The sequence below is a fragment of the Haliotis cracherodii genome, unplaced genomic scaffold (genome assembly GCF_022045235.1).
Source record: "Haliotis cracherodii isolate W230 unplaced genomic scaffold, xgHalCrac1.p SCAF_23, whole genome shotgun sequence".
Classification (NCBI taxonomy): Eukaryota; Metazoa; Mollusca; class Gastropoda; order Lepetellida; family Haliotidae; genus Haliotis; species Haliotis cracherodii.
In genome coordinates, this window is record NW_027266279.1 from 11,784,857 (window position 1) to 11,806,182 (window position 21,326).

The 21,326-nt window shown below is 37.9% G+C and overlaps 2 protein-coding genes across 4 annotated transcripts in view; one reads left to right on the plus strand and one right to left on the minus strand.

Moving 5' to 3' along the window:
- Window positions 1-21,326, plus strand: part of LOC139472013 (ATP-dependent translocase ABCB1-like) — a 161,448-nt gene that overhangs the window by 39,638 nt on the left and 100,484 nt on the right. Inside the window, exons 19-23 of the mRNA XM_071254521.1 lie at window positions 580-741; window positions 2,447-2,579; window positions 3,636-3,706; window positions 4,426-4,526; window positions 6,165-6,305. Coding sequence (XP_071110622.1) covers window positions 580-741; window positions 2,447-2,579; window positions 3,636-3,706; window positions 4,426-4,526; window positions 6,165-6,305 — 608 coding nt within the window. The remainder of the gene's footprint in view (window positions 1-579; window positions 742-2,446; window positions 2,580-3,635; window positions 3,707-4,425; window positions 4,527-6,164; window positions 6,306-21,326) is intronic.
- Window positions 9,665-21,326, minus strand: part of LOC139472014 (uncharacterized) — an 84,196-nt gene continuing 72,534 nt past the window's right edge. For all 3 annotated transcript variants that reach the window (XM_071254522.1, XM_071254524.1, XM_071254523.1), the window contains 2 exons: window positions 17,920-18,225; window positions 9,665-17,460 (listed from right to left, as the gene is read on the minus strand). In XM_071254522.1, coding sequence (XP_071110623.1) covers window positions 16,382-17,460; window positions 17,920-18,225 — 1,385 coding nt within the window. In that variant the 3' untranslated portion in view covers window positions 9,665-16,381. The remainder of the gene's footprint in view (window positions 17,461-17,919; window positions 18,226-21,326) is intronic.

Below are 21,326 nucleotides of genomic sequence, written 5' to 3' on the forward strand. Positions count from 1 at the left end.
TCCAGCTTAATCTCATGGCAATATGTAAAGAATCGAGTCTGGACCAGGAACATCATGAGAATTGATCCACACCGTCAGCGCATGATGACGTGCAACCAGCCCAGTCACACCACCTGATCAGTTCTTGGCGACTGTGATGACAAGCACAGGTCAATGGGGACAGATTCTACCCTGGAATCTTCACAGGGTTTCAGCCCAGGTTACAACTGGCACAACAGCCATTGGGAGACTAAACTGTTTTCACGAATTACAGAGTGAGTGAGATGGGTTTAACGCCGCTTTTAACATTATTCCAGTTATATCACGGCATGTCAGCTTAATGTGGGAGGAAAGCCCAAAGTGATGCAGGTTGCAGACATTTTACCACTTCGGTGAAACCCACGTGCACGGGTATGGTGCTGACAAACCTAGAAACATAATTGGGGCAAACCGGGATTTGAATCCACAATCATAGGTTTTTGGCGTGCCCAAGGGACGCAACTCTGCACAGCGAATCGCAGAGCCTTCAACGACTGGGCGTTGAATTACCCCACGAATAACAGAACAATAATTCACTTGACCATTTGTGTTCCCTTTTAGACCTATTCATTTGGCCAATCAGGCGAGAGACTGACAATGAGGCTGAGACTGAAGACATTCAAGAACATACTCCGACAGGATGTGGCTTACTTCGATGACCCCAAGCACTCGTCAGGTGCCTTGACCACAAGACTGGCCACAGATGCGTCCATGGTCAAAAATGTTAGTTATTTATGAATGCATTATTAGCTATGAAAATTTCTCAAATGACATTATTAACAATGGTTGTTGCAAATGTACAAATGTGTATTACAGTATTCGACGTAATAAGCGCCCTGCTCTAATAAGTGCCCATAGCGATGTTTGCTAATATATTGGCTAGTGAACAATCCCAGTTAGCACCCCTTCCGATTCATCAATGTTCACAAGATTTATTTATTCGTGTATAATACGCACTCGTGAGTTATATGCCCCCTTACTTATGAGCAATTAATTTCTGGAAAATATATTTGTCGTGTATGATACGCACATACTTTTGTTTTGTAACATTTCAGGCTGTCAGCATAAACTACGAAATTTATGATCTTTTAACTCTGTTTTTTATATTTACCAAAAAAAGTTATAATAAGAGCCCCCTATTTCTAATTATACCCCCGTTTACGAAGTAAATCGGGGGTATATAGCGTTCTGTTCATCCGTCCTTCCGTCCGTCCTTCTGTCCGTCCGTCCGTCCTTCCGTCTGAGCTTTTGTATGGCCCATAACTTTTTAACCATGCACCCTAGCTTCACCAAACATCTTTTTAACCATGCACCCTAGCTTCACCAAACTTGCTACACACATTAACCACATTGAGTACTTGGGCCTTTTGCTAGTTTGAAGATTCTGAATTTTTAATTTTTGCCGTTTCCATGGAATCATACATTTTTGGTAGAGTTTTTTTACGGATCATGTTTACAATATTATGTATCCTAGCTTCAGCAAACTTGCTACATTAACCGCTATGATTGTTTTTTTTATCTTTTATAACATTCTGAAAGTTTTGTCTTTTGCTGTTTTCATGGAAACATGATGGAATTTAGAAATTTTGATGAACGGTTTTGTATACCTAATATATTTTAAAAAATCGTTTCCACACATGTAGATCATCATAAGTATCTGTGCTTTGTGATAGTTTGAATTTATGAATTCTTTACCATATCTGTTAAGGCTAGATGGAAATTATTAATTTATTGATTTTCTTATATGATATTGTTCCATTTTTTATGTGTTTTTATATCAACAATTTTTGGTCCTTTTGATGATTCTTCTTATGTAACTCCTCAATCAATTTTTTATTCAAAGGTGTTCATGGTGATCTCCTTCCTCATAGTGAACTTTGGGGGTGGGGAGGAGGGTGGGGTGGGGTGGGGGGGGGTGGGGGGGGGGGGGAGAGCCATTGTCACTGGAACTCAATCTTAGTTTTTAAAACATTGAAGTTAAAATCAGTTAGAAATATGTAATATTTCATTCATTAACAAACTATTTACTATTTGTTGTTGACAAGCGGGGATAACGGGGGTATGTGAGCTTTGCTCACTTCTTTCTTGTTTTGAGAGCGCCCCGGGCGCTTATTACGTCGAATACTGTAAACGTTACTCATACCACATCATAATGATATATGCCCAAAATATGGCCACAGTAGCTTTGGGACTCTCTTTTGCAGTGATCATTCACAACATTTCAATTTCATAAGCCCAAAGTGATGTTGAAATGCAGTAATACTACAGACATTGTGGGAAGGGACAGCATGTCAAGTTTCTTAGTGATAACTTTCAGAAATGTAATGGGCTAAAATGATGTTGCAATATGACTGCCAAGTCAAAATTGCATTGATTTATTTAAGCTGTTGAGGTCAGTCTAACCTCACGTGCTGTTACTCTGTTGCAGGCGACAGGCATTCGTCTAGCTACCATGATTCAGTCTATCGTGGGTCTGGCTGCCGGTCTTGTCATTGCCTTTATCTTTGGCTGGAAATTAGCTCTGGTTGTCCTGGGCGGTGTACCTGTCATGGCATTAGCAGGTGAGTGTCCGACAGGGTCCAACAGGGGAGATATGCATCATGCTACTGTTTGCTTTGATATGAGTGTCATTTCCTTTGTCAGTACAGTCATGGATGAAAAGTCTCAAACCAATCCCTAGATATCGTTTTTTATCTGAAAACATGAAATTGATATCTCAGTCAAGTGAACTAACACTTTAAATCAGATCTTACTGGATATTATTGTTGTCAGAATAAGATCATGAAGATTACTTAGAAAATACCTGATAAATAGAACATTCCTTTTCTCTTTTTGAGTAACAGGATCAATATTTGACAAAGTGACTCTGCCACTTGCGAGAATATCAACTTTGTCAGGTCACTTGATAAGATGAACGTGTTATCTGACAAGAAACAATAAATATCATCTGGCCGTAAAAGGCGACTATGCTTGTCGTGAGAGGCAACTGTTGGGATCGGGTGGTCAGGCTCGCTGACTTGGTTGATGCATGTCATCGATCCCAATTGTGTGGACCATTGCTCATGATATCAATCACTGGATTGACTGGTCCAGGCTCGATTATTTACAGACCGCCGTCATATAGCTGGAATATTGCTGAGTGTGGCGTTAAACAACAAACAAACAATGACTTCCTGTAAGCATCATTTATCATCCAAAACTGGCTCCCACAGGAGATATCGCTTGGATTAGATCAAGCGATATCTACACTGTAATTATCGCTGCAATGGAATTACATCACAATGCATTGCAGACCATTGTGACGTCACTGGTTACCATGACGTCACAATCAAATGACATCACTAATGGCTCTGCTACTGAAGCTGTTTGCAGTACTTTTTACACTGAAGACACTGCTTATTACTGTCTACAAATTGAAAAAGTTGAAAGAATGATGTTGGGTGATAAATAAAATCTCACCTTTGTGTCTTTTGATATCAAATATATCAACACTCGTTGATAAAAGTGACAAAAATCCTCGGCAAGCCTCGGAATTTTTCCACTTTTGTCAACTCATGTTGATATATTTGATATCAAAAGACTCGGATGAGATTCTCTGTATATCACTACTTCTCCAGGTGCTGCCCAGATGAGGGCTGTCACTGGCAACCAGAAGCGGGACTCGGAGCTTCTGGAGGAGGCTGGAAAGGTATATTTTTCCATCACCATACTTGATATAATCAGCGACTTTGAAATGTTTAAATATCGTAGTGTCACAGGCATAGGACCATCTGCCACCATTAAACCCCATGGTATAAAGGATCTATACCGAAACGTCGCCGTTTTTACAGTATTAGAGAAGTTGTTATCCATAAAATGTGTCTACTTTGTCATCTGTCAACTTCTAAGTAATGCCAATCAAACAATTAATTACGGTGAAGCTTTTCTTCAATTTAAAAGAAATGACCATTTAGTGTTGACTTGTTTATTAATAACTATTTGAGAACAAAGCAAAACTGAAGTCCCGTGATGAATCCAGGTTAGAATTGATCTCCAGCAACCCTTGCTTGTCGTAAGAGGTAACTAACGGGATCAGGTGGTCAGGCTTGGTTTGATGCATGTCATCATATCCCAAAGGCCTGGATCGATGCTCAGGATGTCAATTACTGGATTGTCTGGTCCATTATTTACAGACCAGCGTCATGAAGCTGTAATATTGCTCAGGATGGCGTTAAACAACAAACGAACAAAACATGGGGCATGGTATTGGCAACTTATAACTTGATCATGTTTTTTCCATTTGTTCAGTTAAAAATGGTATTTCATGTTTTGTATCACGGTTGATATTTATTTCTAGAAAATATAGAACAAATTAAATGTAGCTCTCTATATAATAAAGAAGTAAAACTGAGAATTGTTTTAATCTAGACTGCTGCTGAAGCCATAGAGAACGTCCGGACGGTGCAGTCACTTACCAGGGAGAAGCATTTCTATGACCAGTATTGTGCTGACATTCTCAAACCCTACAAGTGAGTTCAGGAAACATACATCTCCAAGCTCTAGTATTCATGGGGGTGAGCGGGTGCACAGGTGGCCCAGTCGTCCGCAATTCCCTGTGCAGAGTTGCGTCCCTTTTGCCCGCCAGGAACCTATGATTGCATCATTTCCGACTTTCCTCCACACTATACGCCGTGATATAACTGGAATACTGTTAAAAGCAGTGTTACACCCAAATAATTCATTCACTCACTTTTTCCATACATTTGATCCTTTCTCCAAGCCCTGAGTGAGTGAGTTGGGTTTAACGCCGCTTTTAACAGTTTTCCAGTTATCTCACGGCGTGTCAGCTTAATGTGGGAGGAAAGCCCGAAGTGATGCAGGTCTTAGACGTTTAGCACTTCGGTGAAACCCACGAGCACGGGTATGGTGCTGGCAAACCTAGAAACATAATTGGGGCGAACTGCAATTCGAACCCACTATCGTAGGTTTCTGGTGTGCCCAAGTGACTCCAAGCCCTGAAGTGGTGACAGCGAAGAATATGTCTCCAGGTTTCTGTGAAAAAGGACTAGGGGGCTGTTGTACAAAACATCCTTAGCGCTTCGACTGTCGTAAGTCCGTGTTAAGGTATGGACGTAACGATCACCTTAGCGCTTCAACTGTCGTAAGTCTGTGTTAAGGTATGGTAGTAATGATCACCTTAGCGCTACGACTGTCGTAAGTCTGTGTTAAGGTATGGACGTAACGATCACCTTAGCGCTACGACTGTCGTAAGTCTGTGTTAAGGTATGGACGTAACGATCACCTTAGCGCTACGACTGTCGTAAGTCCGTGTTAAGGTATGGACGTAACGATCACCTTTGCGCTTCAACTGTCGTAAGTCTGTGTTAAGGTATGGTAGTAACGATCACCTTAGCGCTACGACTGTCGTAAGTCTGTGTTAAGGTATGGTAGTAATGATCACCTTAGCGCTACGACTGTCGTAAGTCTGTGTTAAGGTATGGACGTAACGATCACCTTAGCGCTACGACTGTCGTAAGTCTGTGTTAAGGTATGGTAGTAACGATCACCTTAGCGCTACGACTGTCGTAAGTCTGTGTTAAGATGTGGTAGTAACGATCACCTTAGCGCTACGACTGTCGTAACTCTGTGTTAAGGTATAGTAGTAACGATCACCTTAGCGCTACGACTGTCGTAAGTCTGTGTTAAGGTATAGTAGTAAAGATCACCTTAACGCTAAGGGAGGGCACAGGTGGCACAGTGGTCTAAGGTGCCGCGATTCACTGTGCAGATCGAGTTGCATCCCTTGGGCACGACAGAAACCTATGATTGTTGGTCCGAATTTCCGGTTCACCCCGATTATGTTTCCAGGTTTGTCAACATCATACCCATGCACACCGGGTTTCACCAAAGTGGTAAACGTCTGAGACCTGCACCACTTTGGGCTTTCCCTAAACATTAAGCCATGATATAACTTAAATGATATTAAAAGCGGCGTTAAACCCAACTCACTCACGCTGAGCGCTAAGATCGCTATGTACAACGGCACCCAGGTGGTTAGGCTCTGTGACTGATTGCCAGTCATCATGCCTCTATAATCTGGATCATTCTTTCAGACTGCAGACTTTAATAACATTCTCTCACTGACCAACTCGCTCACTCTTTCACAGGGAGAACATGAAGCAAGCCCACGTGTATGGCATCTCCTTTGGCTTCTCACAAGGCGTTGTGTTTTTGCTGTACGCCGGAGCATTCCGGTTCGGGGCCTACCTCGTCTCCATCGGCGACATGGAAGCAAATTCTGTGTACAGGTCAGACTTCACTTTCTGTTTATGTTTCTGATTTCTGAAATTTATTTTGACTACTTCTTCCAAAATTATCTATTTAGCTCACCTGACTGATAGGTAAAGTGGGCTTGTGTCCACCCACCGTCCATCTGTCGGTCCAGTTGTCTGTTTGTCATTTGGCATTTTTGACGAGTCCTCTGACAACTAGGCCTATGGAGCTGAAACTTTGTATGTATGATCCCAGCTATGGCGACGCTAAAACGTGCTCATAGATTTCCAATTTGATTTTAAACATGGCCAATGTGACGGTCAGCATTTCTGTTAATTTGACTTGTATGTCAGTTACCTCTTGGCTCATCAAAGCCAAAACAGCCATTGCTTCGGACGTAAGGCAAGGTCTAGGGACCTACAGGTCGGTGTGTTCGATGGCCGACTTAAAGCTACATGACTGTATAACACCTGGTAACCCCAACACTCACCTTTGTAATGGAAAGAACTTTGTTCTGTGCTCTTCTCTGATACTGCTTGACTAATGAAGCAGATATTGGCAAGCAGGTTCCTTCCGATGAAGACATCACATCTTGTTGATATCCTTGTGCTTTTTGTGGGTTTTTAAATATTTATGCCAATGCTTCTCAACTGAGGTGACCAGTGGGATTGAATGGTCAGGCTCACTGAATCGGTTAATGCATGTCATCGTATCCCACTTGGGTAGATCAATGCTTAGGATTCGAAGCACTGGATTGTCTGGTCCAAACTCAGTTACTTACAGGCTGCCGTCAGTTAGCTAGAATATTGACAAGTCTGGCAATAAGCAACACACAAATAAGTGAGTCAGTAAGTAAAGAAAAGTATTTGTTTGGCCTGATATCCCAAATGTATGCAGAACATGACTAGATAGTTTATCGATCTAATTTGACCTGAACACCGCAGTGAAATTTTTAATTTTCAAATCGATTTTGTCGTTCAGTATATTATGTCTATTTCAGGTACTACATTGTGACATCATTGTCCATATTTGTCATTTGATGCGTTTTGGTTTCCACATAACATACCTCCTGTGTTCCCTTATACCTTACATGCGCCATACACATAACATTTGACAATCATGACATTTGACACATACGATAATGGTGAAGCACCACATGACTTCAATGGCATTAGATTAGAATAGCTGGAAATATTTACTTAAATTCAATGATGGATGCAAAATTGTATATTTGTGAACATAGAGCGGCCATGTTGTACATAGAGCTGCCATCTTGTACATAGAGCGGCCATCTTGTACATAGAGCAGCCATCTTGTGCATAGAGCTGCCATCTTGAACATAGAGTGGCCATCTTGTACATAGTGCCGCCATCTTGTACATAGAGCAGCCATCTTGTGCATAGAGCTGCCATCTTGAACATAGAGCGTCCATCTTGTACATAGAGCTGCCATCTTGTGCATACAGCTGCCAATAGCCAGGTCCTAGTACACAATATTGAGTATAATTCAGGTATTATTTGCCATATCAGGCCCATTGTTTTGCAGCTGTTATTATATAATAGCACTGTCATTGCTTTCTGGCAATTTCATCGCAATCCTAAAAATAACCCAACTTATACGGAATTCAATCTTAAAGGGGCACTGATCTAAAGAAATTCCCCGGGACTGGTTGTTGCCTTTGTTATTGTTTCTCCCCCGTGAGTACTCGGATGATATAGCAGAATTCTGGACTAGTCACTTTCATTGGTAGTAAAAGGGTCACATTGATGAACAAAATGAATTACAGTTTTAGAAATAATTAGGAAATGTAGGTTCTTTGTGGGTAGCATCGGTGATGGTGATGAAGTTTTGATAAGTCACTTACTTGGTAATTGTGCGATTTTCCTTTACACTGTTTTGACTTGCAACACAAAGAAAATATTTATATTTTTACAGTCAAAATGTGCAAAATGTTCACTCAGGAAGTGTATTAAACGCCAAAATATTCAGTTATTTTACTAATTGACTGAAAAATATGTTCATCTGTATTATTATGATTACAAATTCCAAACACTTTTATGTTTAATATCATCACCAAGTGACTGAAAATGTTAGAATTAAAAGTACATTTGTATATTGTTTGGCTTCTAATCCTAACATAATTAATCTATTGTGATGTTTTTGACCATCCTAATAATTTTGAGTCAATCTGTTAAATAAATGGACAGATGTTTCAGTCAATTTGTAAAATGACTGAAATATTTAGACATTTTATAAATTGCCTGAGTGAATCACATTTTACACATTGACTGTAACATATACGCGCTTACAAAGGAAAAAACTTGTGAAAACGTCTATCTCGCATCGAAGAACTTCCCAACCAAGACGTAGAGGAACAAGAATGATTCTGTTCAATGCTACAGTAAATGAATGAAAACAAAATGCAAATATCATAATAATAACCTACCAAAGTTATATGTATAATTTTAGGCAGCTTCCTTGTTTGTTCGAGGTATGTATCCGTGAATATCCACTTAAAGGAACAATATCCCACACATCTGCAGCTGTACAAAGAGACTTATTCGATGTCTCGTGTCTCTGTTACAATCAAATATTTTAAAATATATGTAGCGTTTCGGGATATTATAACCCGTGTTCATTTCTCAACTGATCACTTAGTTTGTTTCAGTTGTTTCACATAGGTGTCAAGTCTCAAAGGTCAGCTGAGAAAGCCCACGTGACAACTATTTTCATAATGTCCATGGTTCTTAAAAAAATCCATTGAGTTAGAGTCCACACTTCAGGGTCTGCTAAATACTCTTGATGACTTGTGTCCCTGGGTTGGCTGTAGTGTTGATCACTCGAAGCAGTGTATCTTGGAAGGAGTGAGTGAGTGAGTGAGTTTGGATTTACGCCTCTTTTAGCAGTATTCCAGCAATATCACGGCGGGGGACACCAGAAATGGGCTTCACACATTGTACCCATGTCGGGATTCGAACCCGGGTCTTCGGCGTGACGAGCGAACGCTTTAACCACTAGGCTACCCGACCGCCCCGTATCTTGGAAGGAACTCCAATCCATCATGAATCAAAGGATAATTCAACACATTTGTTTCTGATATTTTATTCATGATGAAGCTTGATTCACCTATGATAGCATTCAGCCATGATCCAAAATACATTCTCATCAGTAACAGAAATGTGTACTAACGTTCACAAGTATTACCCATAATGCCTGACTAGTGCCAAATTTGATAGTACTTTCCAGACAACAAATCTGAACTTTGAGCTATGTCTTTAAAAGAAATAGCTAAGTTTGACATAGTTATGTGTAAGAATTGATTATTTCAAAAATAAACAAACCAGACAGGTGATGATTAAGCTGAGTTATCAATCATAACAAAATCACAATTTTTAGGATTTTTGTAAGTTTCCAACTGGAATTTCAAACAATGATTTTATCATCAAGATCATGTGAAATATTGAATTTGATCAGACTTTTATCACAATGATGTGTCGTTCCCTTAAAATACAAGGATCGTAATCCTCTAAAAAAACAATGATCCAGACAGAATAAATTAATTATTTGCTTGTCAGAACCCAAATGTCTATTCCACAGAAATGCTTTCAACATTCTGGTCTTTTTATTTTGTCTTGAGAAAACTCCATTTGTTGTTGTTTAATGATGAGAAAAACACTTGAAATATGGCAATCAGACAAACAAATACTTACTTTGTTACTGTTTGGTTAACAGAAAGGAAACAAACTCAATGCTGCGCCATTATTCATTACAGGATAACAACCTCTAAAATAATGAAATCATTCAAACGATTGAAGTAATAAATATACACTGAGCTGCACTCAAAGTTAAATAAAAACTCATATTTCTTCTCCAACATAAGTTATAACATATATATTAATAATCAACCATACTAAGTCTCACTATGTGATTAATTGTTTTATAATATTGTCTGAAATAGATGACATAGAGAGAAAGTGAATACCGTGTTCGACGTAATAAGCGCCCAGGGCGCTCTCACAATTAGAAAGAGGGGGCTCTTAATAGAATGTTATTTTGGTGAAAATAAAAACAGAGTTGAAAGATAAATTTTGTGGTTTATGCTGACAGCCTGAAATGTTTGTATACGACAGACATATTTTTCCAGAATTTAATTGTGTATTATACGCGAATGAATAAATCTTTTGTACATTGATCAATCGGAAGGGGTGCTAATTGAGATTGTTCACCAGCAAATATATTAGTAAATATCGCCGTGGGCGCTTATTAGAGCAGGGCGCTTATTGCGTCGAATACGGTAGTTTGATATTTTTAAAAACACTTTCAGGTCAGAAAGGCAAGGATAATTTTGAATCTATTTTCAAGGAACAGCTGGGACTGGCTGTTGGAGAATTTTTTTTACATGAAACAGATGCTAGCAACATTTGTCCCAAAAATCAAGAGAACAATTTCTTTACTGAATATCTGTTGGTTTCAAATTCACTCAAGATGTTCAAGAATGGATGCAAATAAGTGTTGCCTCCCTTCACACAGATGGCAAAGTAACCAGATTAGAGTTGCCTCCCTTAACACGGATGGCAAAGTAACCAGATTAGAGTTGCCTCCCTTAACACAGATATCAATCAAGCTCCTTTCCAACGCCCGACACCTTCGTTACACTCTTGGTAACATCGCTTACACCAGGGTGGGTGCGGCCATTACAAGAATCTTGAAATTTGGCCTCTAACCCCAAATGTATTAAGGTTCATACTTTTGTTTTTGTCTTTGGGAATGCAATCATCGTTCATTTTGAAAAGGTGTACGACTGACCATGTTTTCCAGATGAATTTACTTTGTGGTTTGTATAATCAGATTGGTTCGAGATTGCAGACTAATGGAATATCAGCCAACTTCTCCTGTATATTCTTACCATATAAATTTCATGATAGTTGTAATGAAACAGAAATTCAAATTGACAAAGAAAGAATGTAATTTAGCTGGGTTAAGTGTATTTGGCGTCATGACAATCGTCACTTTTTGTAACACAGTCGTTTGCGAGTTCAACTCCAGGCATGGTTGTGGTCATCTATCACTGTGGGGAGTTGACTGGTGGCAGCGATAGTATAGAGAGCTCCGCAAAGGGTTATTGCTGTGAAGAGCTTGAGATATCAATTTTGTAACAGAGTTGCCTCCCTTTAGTTATAAGTGCCAGCTGGACAGTGCTCATGTGTAGTTGAAACAAAAAACAATATATCGTTTTTAATACACACTCGTGTGTTATATGCTCCCTTAATTATGGGCAATTAAATTCTGGAAAATATATCTGTCGTATATAATACGCACAGACTTTTTTTCGGTATCATTTCAGGCTGTCAGCATAAACCACGAAATTCACGATCTTTCAACTCTGTTGTTTTTTTTCACCAAAAATATATTCTAATAAGAGCCCCCTATTTCTAATTTTGAGAGCGCCCTTGGTGCTTATTACATCGAATATGGTACTTCTCATAATCTCCAGGGTCAGAGATTGTTGGACATATAATCTGGCAGTGAATTTAGAATCCAAATAATGAACAAACTGTTATTTTCGAAACTTTAGCTTTGAAGAAACATGGCATCATCTCTCAATTAACATATATTTCAGAAAATATTACACCATGAAATTGAAACAACATCATGAAAATCATGTGAGGCTGTGGTGACAACGTGTCCAGACTTTGTCTTACCTTTGATGGGGAGTGTCAACAAATCTCAGTATCAAACCATCAGCACCACATGTAATCGTGTTACCAAAATATAGTAAAGGCTGGCTCATTTCTGTACTTAGCTCACAGATCAGCCCAAAGAAAACATCACAAATATGGTCGAGTTTTCAAAATTTTTCCTGTTTAAAAATTACTCCTCAAACAGAGAGATAAGACTTTGAGAAACAAATCTGCAAACTAAGTGATAAAAATGACCTATTATTAACAGAACACTATCAATATTATGTCATGCATTGTTTATTATGTAATTCAAATAAAAGAATAATCAGGTTCACGTGTTCTATACCATAACCTATTGTTCACCATTTGTTAAAAAATATTTAAAAGATCAAACCAAAACATCACAGGATATAACTCACTTAACTCATTGTTGATGATTCAAATTCACGTCAAAGTGAATTGTGGGATTTTCCGAATCTCACAAAACCAAAAACCTTATAAAAAAATGTTTCCATAACAGAGTTTCTTTTAAAACCAAATGCACTCATTGTAGATTAAATACCAAATCTGAATTGTAATCAGAAAAGTTATTAACACTGAAACTCCTTGATTCTGAAGCGTAGCTAGATATTCTATGAGAAAATGGAAGTTAAAACAGCAGTCATTCGTAACATAATTACATTTTCAGCATTTGTTTCTTTGATCATTCGTACCTACGACTTGAACCTCATATCATCATTCACGTCACAATTTTGCTCCCGAATACAACAGACTGAAGGCACATTTCTTGCTTGCTTAGGAAAATAACATTTAAGAAATTAACATTCTATTCCTTTAAATAGCTCATACATGGGTAGAGAGAAAAATACTAAAAATTTCACACACCAAAAAGTGTACATATAAAATATGAACCAAAACAATCGTTATATTTGGAAAGTTCAGCTAATTGTGATAAATACGGTATGATGTATGTTAAATAACACCCCATTATGACTGTGAAATATCTTCAGATTTAAATATATCTTTTTAGCAATATGATTTCAAACTTTATTAGTCATAATACTCTGAGGACAAATCTGACCACATTACAAATATCACACTGAATATTATTTCACAGACTCAAGAATGAATTTTGGAATTAAAAATGAGATGGTCCTCAAGTTTGTGAAATGAAAGTTTCAATGAATGCTTTAATGTTGGATATTATATTTTATGAAAGCAAAACATGAAAATGCCCACTTTGTGTCACTGTTACATGAAGTTACATACAGATTTTACCGTATTTGATCTATCAGGTGTCATCCCTCCCATAAACATGACACATGAGATATATGTGCCCCATGTCTGTATGCTGATATCAACTTGTTTGTTACAATTTCAAAATCTCTGAACCCCCCCCCCCCGAAAGAAATGTTTTCATAGTTTATACTTAGACCTTTCACCTGCCAAAAGGCAATACTGATCTTATTTTTCAATAATAGACCTGCTTACCCTTAGTTTTTGCACAGAAAAAGAAACATCAAATTAAAATATAAATTTGAAAATCAGTTTTTAGCACCTGTTGATTTTAGTTGTTTTGTTTTTTTAAACTTTAGTTCAAAGAGTTTTATTCACAAGGAAAATGACCTCAAATCAATCCCGTTATATTTATTTTCATGTTACTCTTTAGCCAAAATTGCACACTTACCAAGAAAGAAAACCGGTCTTTCCCCAGCATATAATGTTTAAGAATTGCAGTTGTACTTAATAGATCACACAATGTAATTTGATCACAACAGCTATACTGGTGTAAGCACAACGCTACTGTGATAAGGACAGCAACACTACATCACACAGAGGCCAGTGAGGTTTTGAGTTGCGTTCTGTGTTGTGTCTTTGGAAAGACATGTTTTGCATCATGAAACACAATCGGAAATCTTAATATGTTAAAAAGAGAGAACTCTGACTAGATTAAACTCAGTCTTGTGGAAATCAGTATATGTTCTGTTTACCAGACCAAGTGTCACTCGGTTTATCAGGGGAAAATCAGTTTTGTGGAAATAAGTATATTGTCTGTTAATATAAGACCATGTTTCACTGGGTTTATCTGGCAAAGAAGAACTAGAGTCTGTTGAGTTTGATGATTTATCACTTCTTTAAAACCTCATTATAATACAAAACTTATTATCATATATAAAGAAGTTGTTCATCCATACTTCTTTACTTACTTACTCCAACTTCTAAATGCTTCTCAAAGAAGTCATCTGCATCATCTCATTTTTATATTATTATTATAATTTTTCATTATAACAGTTATATTATAGATTTAAGCTCAAACATTTACAACACTGATTTGGAGTCTTTGTCTATAACTAAAATGTGTAAATTTAGCACTTAAGTTTAAAGGACAAATGCTTATTCTGCAAATAATCGGAAAAGTATTATCACAGGGTCAATGCTTTAAGTAGTTAATTATCACCTATATCCATAGTAGAGGTGCGTTTGGATATTTAAAATTGATAAATAGTGTAAATTGAGCACACCATGAAACAGTATCATTTTGGTAATTTATTTATTGAACCAGTGTGTATATCTATCACAAAAATATCACAATATTTTAATGGTTTCACCCAATCTGCCATTTTGTCATTCAAACTACTCATTAAAGATTTTCTAATTATTCTCTCAGCTTGTCCACTTAACATCTGAAAAAAACAGAAGGCATCACACTACTTTCCTTCTTTGAACGTTAACACTACCAACGTTTTGTCTGCAATATTCGTAAAATATTATTGAGGTGCTTCATGAGCAGGTGAAATGTACGATGCAAACATCATATGTCAGTGTGCATAAACTTGATCTAAATACTTCACATTTCTGCATAAATGCATAAACTCCTCAAAAACTAGGAAACATTTTCACATTCACCGCAATCACAATTTTTGTACACTACAGATAATCTCGAAACCTAGCAACAGACTTTCCATCTGAGGTTGTCCATTACCATGGCAACACAGCACTATAAGTTTCATACAGGAAATGACGAAGGTGAGAACTGCAGCGAGTTGACATCAGTGGAAGGACAGTCCAAGAATGCTGTACAAGCTGGTCTCTGTAATATACACATCTACAACTGCAGTGCACAACACATCTTCCAGGACCAAGAGCGTCCACTTGCCTTTTTATCAAAGACTTGTCTCCACCCTTGCCACATCAAACCCTCTCTCCTGTTGTTAATATGATTGGACTATCGTGCATATCGACAGCCCAATCAGAGAACGTTTCACAAAATCAACATCCACGACTGGTACACCTTTGTATGAAAGTTATTTATCGCTGCCTGCCTTTGAATATGTGTTTTTTATCTTTTAAACCCCTCAACGATTGCCTATGTGTTGGTGTCGGGGATCAAAACGCGAACATTTTCGTTATCTTATCGACTAGATCGTCGCCTTTGGTTGTCTCCATCTTTGTGAAGCTCTTCAAGATAACAGCGATCTGGATATCCATTTTCATTTGATTTGATTTTGCATTTTCATTACAAGGGGCACAACTCCCGATCTACGCGAGGTGGCGCCAAGGTTGAGCCAAGAAAAGTGGCCTTGATGTGGCAAGGGTAGAAACTAGGCTTTGATATAGGCAAGTGGACATGCTTGCCTCGGGAAGATGTATACAAGATGGCCACTGTCGTATATATATCCCAGACAGAAATGAACAAAAGATGAGCACAGCACTCAGTGCTCGGTGAAACAACTGTATGAGGATCAGTTATGAATGCTAAAAGAATTGATATTGACTGATTGGAGCACCACTGTCGTAGTCCATTGAATTGAGCTAGATTCTACATTGTTATTGATGCTAATTTATACATGTAATGACAACCGCCGAAAACACAAGGCAAAAACCACACATATATATTTTACATTTCACATCACACAAACAGGTGAACCCATCAAGTGTCAGTCTTGTGGTACCATAAACTGGAACCACGTAGGAATTTGTCGATTAATAATCGATGCATTTGGTGTGTCTTTCATTGCAACAGGACCATCGGATTGCGAAATGATGCACATTTCAAACATCTTGATTGAGAACATATATTTTCTCCTTCGAAAAACACAAGAAACTGGTCAATTTTGCATGTCAGCATGTGTGATATATTGCAAGTCAGCGTGATTATAGTCAACGATTTTAATGATCATGAAACTTTGTGCTGTGGGTGATCAATCACGTGATGTGTATTCAATGCGTCTCTGATATGTAGATAAACCCAACAGTTAGTTTGTCACACGCCAGATCATATTTTGTATTTGTTCTTCTCCTTGTCTTCTGGAAACGTTGAACTAGTGTCGTGAAACGTGAGATGTGCTCCGAGTTGGTTCTGTAGTGGAAATATTGAAGTATGGATGTGTAATTGCATATGGCCGCCATTCACTGCCACAAATTAAACATCACGTAAGCTCTTGTGTCGCTTCATCAAACTGGTTGTCCTCGATAGTAATTGCAAGGTCAAGGTCGAGCACGTCCAGTCGTTCAATGGTCCCATTAGCCATGAGAATAGAATGTAGTTTCTGCTGTAGCTTGCCGCCAGTGTAGTCTTCATGGAGGTTCGAGACTTGGTCTAGCGTCATGCAAATATTGAAAACAGTAATTCCTTGGTTATCGCTGAAAATCTGCAAGATGAGTGTCCCTCGATCCTGTTCGAAATATTTTATGCAGCTGTTTTTCAAATCTCTGTCAAACAGCCCATAAAACTCACTTGATTTTTCCTCGTAATGCTTACCATCGTGTTTCCATTTTTCACACATGACGGAATTTGACGAGGCATGTCGTTTTGGACTTGATTTGTGTGAGTAACGTTTTAGTTCGACCAATTCCAACTGATCGTTATATCTCATTATTACGGGGTCCATATTTTCTTTGTTGTCGTGATCTCGTTTTGAATGTGTTCTCTGATCATTAACACTGTTCTTGTATTCTGTCCGTGAGTCCTTTAAGGGACTGTTGGTCCGTGAGTGGGAATTCCCGTTAAGTGCCTTGTCACTTGGATTGGTCAAACCAGAGTTACTTCCCTTTGAGGGGGAGTTCATTTTCTGTTTCGTGGGACTTAATGGTCTGGGGTTAAGTTTCTCTCGTGATGGGGACTGTGAATTCTGGGAACCTTTACCAGGTCCCCCCTTCTCTATATATTTCTTTTCCTTGATCGTTTTTCGACGACTACGAAACATAGGAAAGCACATGCACCAACACGATTTCTTGGGTTTGATGGATTCATCCTCTTCTTCTTCATCCTTAGCATAAGGATAATCCACGATGCGGATTGGTTTTGGTGTGGGCTGTTCTTCTGGATCCAGCATCAGCATATTGTCATACGACTTGTGGAGTCGTCGTGGGGTCATCTTGACGTCATAGATCTCCCTGGTTCTAGATCGTTTGTCTGGTGTTTCTTCATTGGGTACAAGAACCTTAACAGACTTGACCTGAATTTTGACCATGACTTGACCTTTGTGTCTCTGTTTCTCCCAGTAACCTGTAAAATTGAAGAAAAAAATATGAAAAAGATAGTAGTAATAGTTACCATGGTTACGTTTTAATTAATATCTTATGAATATGCTCCATTCTAATTAATATTTAACATGTTTGGTTAATCTGTTTTATATATCAAGTACACCTTGCTAAATGAAACTACATGAATATCAGTGAAATCAAAGGTAACCAAAAGATCCACGAGAAATCTCAGTCCAATATCGTCACTCCGTTTGTCTTGAAGTACAGACAACTATCACATTTGATAATCCTTGGAACTTCACATCGACATTGTGAAAGGATTTATGTGCTGAAGCATTACTTCTTTTCACAGCATCAGCTCATGGAACTTCACATTGACATTGTGAAAGGATTTTTGTGCTGAAGCATTACTTCTTTTTACAGCGTCAGCTCATGAGTTCCACTGGGTAAAATACCTGTTCCATAGATAAAGATAACATACCTGTTCCGTAGATAGGCTTAATCCTTTGGGATGTATCCAGAGTGCTGGCCAGGTGAAGTTGTCCCGACTGCCGCAGCGCGTTGATGAAGAGCGCCACCGCATTGTTCCCTGTGCCTTCAAGATGCTGTAGCAGGGCAGTGTTCCGTTCCTTGGTCGTCTTTTCATTACAAATCCCATCGATGGCTGTCTTGTCCAAGACGCCATGTTGGAGGAGGTAGTCGAAAATGGGCTCTGTGTCCAGTGACTCGAGCAGGTCCTCGCGATTCAGGAGCTGCTCCTTAAGCATGTTGACAGTACATGCATGACCTGCAACAAGATGAAGGTCATGTTACGAAAGTAGGTCAAGGAAGAATATGTCACAGGTTACAGCCAGGTTAAGGTCATTATAGCTATCACAGACGTTCCTGAAGTCACCAATACAGACATGATTATGTCAAGATAAAAATGTAAAAACTGATGACATTGCTAATTTTGTCCTGGACAATATTCACTGTCACACATAAACATGTAGGTCAAGGTCATTACAAATTGATTTTAATTGCCAGGTTAGTTTTTCCAGTCAAATGGTTTTGATGTATCAATTTAACAGTTTCATTGAGCGCTTTCATGTAGCTTGACTATTGAATATTGAAGTTAATTGTCAAGTAACACATGGTGATTTATTGAGGGAGAAACTTGCAACACTGCTATGTCAGTTTTGACTGGTCTTTCTGGAGTGACTCGAATAAGATCACCCAAACATTGTTGTATTATTCTATAAACTGAGAGTGGCAAGCTACTTCACAGCGTCACAGCGAACCTGGTGAGAGACTGCCCTGCTGGGATTGTTTAGTAGTTGTTGAGAAAAACCATCATAGTTTTCACTTCATTTTTCATTCCACTTCATGCAAACTTTATGTTCTCAACTGGTTCAAGATGAAAAGTCCAGCCTGGCATCAGACAAGATGAGCTATTGATCTTTCAATATTCCACAGTGCAACTGTCAATACAGTCTCCCTGTTGCAGTTCAAACTTGCACATGCTGTCACTAAAACTCCCGGTTCACCAATTAAAAGGAGGAGGCTCGAAGCAACTCTTGAATTTCATCCTTGGAAATATTGCCTTGTTGGGTGTTAGTCAGAGATCGTGGGAATGGGGAGGGAATTCTCATGAATTGCTTGGGGATAAAACACACATAAATGTTTTCATCCAATTTGGGTTTGGGCGTAAAACGTAAAATATTATTTTTGAGCCCAATTGGAATTATTACATGATAATTCTTTACATCCATTTTTAAAGTGATGCTGATAATTTGGTGATCATTTAACAAATTCAGATCTTGAACATCCGAACATTATCACATCTGAAGCATGGCATAATTTCTACTTGAGTTGAAATACTGTCATTGGGAATGGCTCATGGCGTGTTTATTTTATTGATCTATTTATTTTAAAAAATTTTTCATCAATGTTAAAGTGTGTAATAAAGAAATGTTTCTGCTTGTCAAAATATAACAATATTCCAAGTTTTACGGATGAATTAACATTCACAAGCTTTCCTTTTCTCTAAAGAAATTACCATAGAATAATAATAATTTAATTCCAGGAAGAATGATCGCCCAATGTTTCTCTTATAAGAGTCGGATGCATAATTGTCTTGCAGTGTCTGAAGTAGGCAGTTCAGATATTCAGTGAAGTAGAAAGAAAAAAAAAAGCATGAAAAACAATGGAGAATAAGTAAAGAAAATATAATTCAAGAAAGAATTTGTAAATAAGACAGTTCGAAAATGACACCTGAGTCATGCCATTTGTCAATTTCAAAATAAACACATTCACACGGTGTTCAATTCTTGACGTGTCATGGGAAGCGCAACAGCCTGCGTACCTCGAGGGCACAGTTCATATCTATAAACTGTATGTTATACTGTATAAGTCCCTTCCACCTTGCCTGGCTTTGTGAAACAGCTGACAGGGTTGATCATGCGTGACCAAGATCTTTTTATAATCCACATGTAATGTACACAAGGGTACATACATTTCAATGACAAGCTGAACATGTCTTTATACTCATGTAGCTTTCTGATCTCCTGCAATGCATGGCCAGACAGCAGAGAAACTATTTGATAAAAATCTTTTAGTTATCCTCACAATGTTCCATACAGTTCTGTGACAAGTGACATTTTAATAATTATATTGTATATATGTCTTCTATTGCATGGCCTGATGGCAGAGAAATTATATCGTTCATTGAAATCTGTTTCGTGTACATTGCTGTAACTGTTGATCTCACATGAGGTCACGGTATTGGAGGTGTGGTTGACACAGAAATGGTTCAACTGTCACATGTTTTGCCTCCACTTATTGAGAGTGTTTAATGTTTACTATAAATCTTTAAATGTGACAGGTTTATTGAGCCTTAGGCTGTATTCATCACAATTTAAAAAAAGAAGAAGCTGTTATGTTGAATCAGTTAGCACATTATCGTAGTACTATTTTTCAAATGTATTCATATTTTGTAATAAAATCAGTTTTGGGTATTGTACAATTCATTAAAATATCCATTTCAAGTTCATGCCATGACACAAAACATTTTCTGATGAAATGGATAAGAATAATCATCCGAAAATGATACAATGTTGAAAATGCTCTTGTATATTTTTACCTTACAGTTGTGTGATGTTTTACCTTAGAGTTGTTTTTTTCAACAAAAATAATGTCAAAATCAATACATCCTTTTGTTAAATATTTCTAACAAAAACCAACATGTTTTGAGAGACTAAAAATGATTTATCAAACTATCAAATGATATTTTCACTTTATAACTAACTTACTGAATATGTTTTTGTTCACTTAAACACCTGTTTAGTTAAATGCCTCTATGGAAATTGTACCAATAAGCTGTCGTCAGGAAACTTCAACATTCTACAGTTCATCTTGACAAGGAAGTAAACATATCTTGTTTTTAGGCTCAGGGTGAATTCTTTCCTTGAGGAAAGGTCATGTCCTAAAATTGACATACTACATGATAACATTATTTATTTTAAGAAGGTCTTTTGTTGACCAAACACAGTTATCTCTGTTGGTTTTGAAACCATGAGCAATTTCAAAGTGCAAGTAGGGGGAAAGCCATTTTGCATAATATAGAATTATCATTGAAATAATACATGAACAATGACATCTTAAAAATCGTGAACAATGACATGTATTATATAAAATACCAACTATGTTTTCAGTTTTGAAAGTACTATATAGGTTGTTATAAACATTTTCTACACCCTAAAGTTTGAAACATTGTTAAACTTTGACAATACTTGCCTCCACTGCTGTACATAGGCATGTCTGATGTGTGGTGAATATGTCAAGTGCTATAAACATAATATAACCTCTCTGGCTGTCAATCATGCTGTTCACTAATCAATGTCCCATATG